Source organism: Haplochromis burtoni, unplaced genomic scaffold (genome assembly GCF_018398535.1).
Source record: "Haplochromis burtoni strain Fernald_Lab_line unplaced genomic scaffold, NCSU_Asbu1 Contig_608, whole genome shotgun sequence".
In the NCBI taxonomy this organism is placed as follows: Eukaryota; Metazoa; Chordata; class Actinopteri; order Cichliformes; family Cichlidae; genus Haplochromis; species Haplochromis burtoni.
The window spans coordinates 47,457-53,444 of record NW_024582969.1 but is presented as its reverse complement, the minus strand read 5'-3'; the positions used below and the strand labels follow the sequence as shown (position 1 = coordinate 53,444).

The following is a 5,988-nucleotide window of genomic DNA, read 5'->3' as shown; positions in this document are numbered from 1 at the left end:
CTATCTATCTATCTATCTATCTCAGTGCACATGGATAATCTGGGAATGCTTGTGTGTTAATGCAAGGGTTGGGTAAACAGCAGGACTCCCTCTTGTTGGCCTACACTACAGTCCAACATAAAGTTTTGTGAACACAAGCAGTGCTATAAACTAGTAGTACTTGTCCATTTTAACTATAACTATTTTTCTTAGATTATATACCTGTGTTTAAAAAGAGCAAACAACAACAACAACAACAACAACAACAACAAAAACATGCTGTATTGTATTTTAATGTGTGTCCTCATTGTAACCTCGATTTTTGTCCTTTCCCATTTTGAGGACTCTTCCTTATCAAAGTTGACTTCCAACGAATACATGCAATTGGTATGTATGAGGCAGTGTTTTTCCCCCACATTTTTAGAGCCATTTGCACAGCTTGTGCAATAGTTGCTATCTGTGCCCTTTGGTGCTTTGCTTTTTTTTCCCCTCTCTTTTTTTTCTGCTGCTTCTTCCAGCACGTAAAGCAAAGCTTTACCATATTCTTTGTGTTAAAAAGCTGGACATACTCATTATTAATGTCAGGAAAAAAAGTTATAAAATCAGTCTGTAAGATGACTTGCTGCGTGTTTAAGTTCAGTTCTGTTGGAGGCGTTTTTTTGTAAGCAGCAAGCTGCATTGCATAATCATAGGTTTCCATTAAACAGGATTGATGAACAGTCGAGATGAACCATTATGCAGCTGTTCTTCATCCTGGACTAGTTTTATGCATTTTACCGAGGCGTGCAGGTCAACAACATGGAGGACTTAGATTTGCATGGGGGAAGCCACCTTACTGACAGTTTCCCATCCACCTCCCCCGCCCCAAACTCCCACCTCGAGTCTCCCTTCCTTTTACTCCTCCTCTCTCCCTGCTATCCAGAAGTGTCTGCATCAGTTGTGCCACAACTGTAGCCAAATTGCTTTTTTTCCCCCAGCTTGTCATATTTGTCTTTGTTTTTTCCAGCAATAACTTCATCTTAATGCGAGGAGATGATGTTAAAATATGTTGATCTGTACTTATTTGCGCCGGCCAGCCTCAGCTTTGTCCGTTATCGCGTCAGCATCCTTCATTTGATCTCTTGTCTGTTGTTCTATCCCCAGATTCCAATAATATCTGCAGATCATCTGAGTAGTCACAAGTACTTGACTCAGATGTAGTTCCTCTCAAGAACAGTGAGTTCCTATTTCAACCCTCACATTTTCTCTATTCATCACAAGTTGTTTGGTTTTTTTTCTCCATTTGTGTGACTCATATTATCTGCTTCAAGTTTCCCTTGAATTTGTATGCGCACAGAGCTTCTAACCACACTTTACCATCAGTTTGATTTAAGCTAAATCCACCGTCTCTTGCAGATCAAATGAATGTGTGCTGGCACCGTCCAAGCCAAAAAAAAAGAGTTCAGCCTTTATGTACATAACCTTCAGAATGTCAAGCAGTGGGACAAGGAGGGTCTGCCACGTCTCATCACACGTGAAAACATCAAGGGTACAACACATGATCTGTGCCATCTTCCCACATATCAATGTCAAGAAGAATTTGCTGTCAAATTCAACATCCAGCTGAGAGAAGAGCATATCTTGTTGCCAGGGTCGGCGTGTCTCTCTCCCCCCCTCGGCGGGGGAAACGTTCACATGATACCTCTGTGTCGGATTGAATCATAGCACTCAGTTTCTTCTAGTTATTATTATTATTACCGCATGCACAGAAGGTCAACAGCGTTGTTACATGAGACGACATCAAGTGCTGGTACAATAGTAGACCAAGATTTCCTTTCCTTTTTTATTTGTTCTGCTTTATTATTATTATTATTTTTCATTTTTTTAATTGATAGCCATATTTCAGCGTTTACAAGAGTAATGCAAACATGCACCTTGAATTTGAATTGAAATCTGAAAGGCACAATGATTTTAACAGGATTTTATTCGCCAAATGAATTAGGCATGTACAGTATTGTGTTTTTACAGCTACTAGTGAAACTAGATGTTGACATGAGGGTCTTGGACATATGAATGTTCTGGGTAAACCAACATACCTGTGTACCTTGAAAGCACAGCCAGGCTAGCTTTTCTCACCTCGTTATGTGCTATAAAGGCCATACAGCTAAAACCAGAGTGTTATCTCAGCAGTGTTATTTGTTTACCGAAGGTAAAAGTTTTGTATGGCTTTTTTTTTTCTTTTTTTGTATTGTTTTGTTTTTAAAAATCTCCATTGTGAGTGTTTTTTAACCTTTTCTTTTCTCAAATTAATCAGTTTTAGAAGTGGGTTTCTTGCCAAATCAATTTGTTTGGTATTTGATGTTTTTTTTGTTCCTTTTTGTTTGTTTAGAATCAGTAATGGAGGGTTTTTCTAAAGTTTGTCATAACTCTTTTTCATAGACTAGTGTTGTTTTTCCTTCTTGGAATTAAGTCGCTGGACAAGTCCATTGACTCTAAAGCCTGGCAAAGTAGAGGGTGTAGCTTCAATTGACATTGCGTTACCGTGTTTCCCCCTCTTGTAAAGAGGAGCAGCTCTTAAACTGTGTCTCCCAAGAAGCACTGTTGAGCCATGTGTGGATGCGAACTTTAAACAACAAGCCCAAAGGTCTAGTAGGTCATTTAAACCACATGTGCACTTGAACGATTATTTGTCTAGTCGCCATATTTTAATTTCACATCCCATCCCAAGTGAACTTGCATTTTTGATTTTCTGAGGAAGTACAACACGTTCAAACGTTTGCCTTGTATCTCATGCAAAAACACAAAGGTTTTCATCCACGCATAGATCTGACTATGGAAACCAAAGCACAGTTTGTTTTTTTTCTCTCAAACTTATCCACAGTGGGTGAATACAGAGACATCTCTGCAGAGGCTGAAACAATTAAGGAAAAAGGTTTATCATCTTTCATTCATGTGTCTTGATTTATGTTTTTCACAGCAGCGTGTCTTTACCGATTGTAATGTACCTAACAAAGCCTTAGATTACAGTTAATGGGTCCTCGCCCAATCAAATGTACTCTCAATCACCGTGCAGGTAAAGAACACCAATGATGTTTTATAGTTCTCTCACATGCCGCTTATGATCTTTTTTTTCTCTCTCTCGCTCTGTAACAATAACAATTACTCTCTTAAATTTCATTGAACTTATGTGTTATGTACTACTTAAGAATTTGAATCTATTTGATGTATGTAGTTTTAGATTATTTTTCTTTTTTTTTGTTGTTTTGTTTTTGCCTTACTATATATTACTTGACAACATTGATATAGCCGTTGTAGATGTTGAGGTAGAATGACATTCATAACTTTTTTCAAACCATATAAATGATAATGTGTTAGTTTTAAATATTCACTTCATTCATATAGCTGGATGTCTTTTTCAGTTGTGTTACATTGTCAGTTAATTTTTTGTTGTTGTTGTTGATGAGAAGACTTTTTGATACGAGGAACGAGATCAATTGATTTGCTGCACGGCAGCGGTCTCTGAGTTTAACAAGAAAAAAACAACAAAAAAATCAAACACACACACACACACACACAAAAACTATTTTAACCAACTTAAATTTTTCCTTGTAACATGCCGAGATCATGTTTGAAAATACTATATTGTACTGAAATTCAGACTGTCCATGTTTTAGAGTAAAAATTATTTTATACTGTATCCATTTCAAAGAGATATGTAATTTTGTTTTTGTTTGAATATTTCTTAAGTTTGCCCTGAATGTCAGGCCAAAACGAGCATTGAGATTTGACGGGTGTTCGGATGTTCGATAGATAGCGAGATTAGGAGCGAGGAAGCAGAGGCGTCTGTTTTCCCGAGGAATCAGAAATGCTGCAGATTATGAGTTCGAACCTAAGGGACGAAGGTTGTCTTTTTGCACTTCTGTATATAGTCAAATGAACAGAGAAAAAAATGTGTATCATATTGAGATATTATTTTGAATAAAAAAAGATCTATAATTATAAGGAATTTTGTTAGATTAATTTAAATTCTTAAATTAGAAGACCAGCTAAAAGAAAAAAAATGCTTGCAAAGAAGGGCACTAGTTTCTTGGCCAATGCATTCAGAGAAAGCTATGCGCTTTTTGTCTTATTTTATAAGTGGCTAGTATTGCCAGGGAATGTTGTAGGGGAGTAGATATCCCCATATCATGCTAACTCCACCCCTCTTGTAGGATGACATATCCAGTAACATTCATATACCATTTGTTGGACTTGGTCACGCAGTATTGCTGCTCCCATGGTACAGCTGATACATGAACCTGTCAAAAATGTGTATTCTATTATAGTTTGATTTGACTGCATGTAAAATACAAACACGTAAACAAAAGATAGATATGTAAGGTAATAAGATAACACCTTCAGACTACAGAATACACAACATTTGTTCTTTGTTTTTCAAATTATCCATGCAGTAGATAACATCCACAGTGGGAAGAAGTGATACTTTAGAACAAGTCATCTTACTCTTGTGTGATTAAAATAAAATATTGTCCAAGCAAACTTGTTATTTAAAGAATGAGAAAACATTAGCACTCATCCACCCCCCGGATACATTCTCATAGCCGTATAATTACAGTCCACGCTGACTCACGGGGCAGTTGTTCCTGCTCTTATAGCTGTGCACTCAGCAGGTGAAGGCTCATCACACCAAATGCTTATTTGGCAAATTTAGTCTTTAAAAAAATGAATGTAACAGTCGCCAGACAACATCAGATGTGTTTCTGACTCGAGGCTGCTTTGTATAGTTGCTACAGAACCAAAGCACCATTTTCTCCAAACCACACGTTCAGTCTTCAGGCTGCAACCGAGGTCTCGCTTCCCTGCTGGGCGCACATGTACGCTTTGACTGCTTTTTACTTGTAAGTGCACCCACCCAGTTATGTATTTGCTAACAGTTGCCACACAATAATGTACTATTCTGTCTTCATATTTGTTTATGCACATTTTATTGTTAATTGACTCTTGCTGTATGGATGAAAAAAAAAAATCTGAATAAAACAATATTTGATTTGCTCACGCAACCCTCTGTGTGGTTCTCTGCATCGATGTGAGCGAATGCCACAAAGGTGGAAATTTCAAGTGATGCAAAATCAAATCAACTCATCATCTGATTTCACTTTTAGCAGGGATTTCTTAGGTGAAGAGCTTATAGTCATTACAGCTGTCTTCTTCTCAAGGGTTCAGGCAATCAAGATAACAATTCTGGAGCAGCTCCGTGGAGAGCAATATATGACATGTTGAAGGTTGCATTAATTATGCTCAAGGCGATTTTCATGAGATCGCGTGTATTATCTGGGTCAGAAATGATAGTGGGGCTTTTGAATGACACCTATATAATCTCACATAAAGACCTGTGCTTCCTAGTGCATGTAGTTCCCTTCCTAGGGAGAGTGAGTGTGTGTAAATTGCACGGCACGAGCACCTAACAGGAAGATGTTTGCACACTTTATAATTTAAATCTCACCATAGTTAGCCCTGCTGTGTTCCACATGTCAGATACCTTGCAGCTAACACAGAGCTGGTGCACAGCTTTCCTGCTTCCTCTTGACTTTCAAGAAGTAGCCTGTATTTGGACAGGTTTAAAAGCAAATGGGGGAAGTTGGATGTGGATAGGTTCCATGAGCTCCATCTATCTATCAATGGTGGACTTGTAGTAGCCCCTCAGCCACTGATGCGGTCAGAGGTTCCAACTCTGGGCTCGCAGACACCTTATTGGTGCATAAGAGTTATCAGTTTTTTGGTTTCTGTGCAAATTATCCAGGAAACCCCACTAAGACCTGCACTACTGTAGCCAGCATGTAAGTCAGTATTCCCTGAATTTGTCCAAGGGTCTAACTTGCGGTCATTGTGTACTCAGAAGCAGACAGCAGGAGGAATTGGTATCAACAGGAGCCCAAAACAGTTTCACATTACATAAGTTACCCAACAGAGAGCGAGATGGGTGTTTTATGTAACTGTGGACAGTCTAAGGGTTTCTATCTGAACATATGT

General features: G+C 38.3%; 1 protein-coding gene across 34 annotated transcripts in view; it reads left to right on the top strand.

The window, feature by feature from the left end:
* mbnl1 (muscleblind-like splicing regulator 1) overlaps nt 1-3,539 on the top strand; it is a 39,058-nt gene extending 35,519 nt beyond the window's left edge. For 17 of the 34 annotated variants that reach the window (XM_042214761.1, XM_042214743.1, XM_042214750.1 and 14 more), the window contains 2 exons: nt 1,123-1,194; nt 1,375-3,539. In XM_042214761.1, coding sequence (XP_042070695.1) covers nt 1,123-1,154 — 32 coding nt within the window. In that variant the 3' untranslated portion in view covers nt 1,155-1,194; nt 1,375-3,539. Of the gene's footprint in view, nt 1-321; nt 367-1,122; nt 1,195-1,374 lie in introns of all 34 variants that reach the window. The other 17 variants (XM_005948533.3, XM_005948535.3, XM_042214737.1 and 14 more) reach the window with 2 other exon arrangements.
* The last annotated feature ends 2,449 nt before the right edge of the window (nt 3,540-5,988 follow it).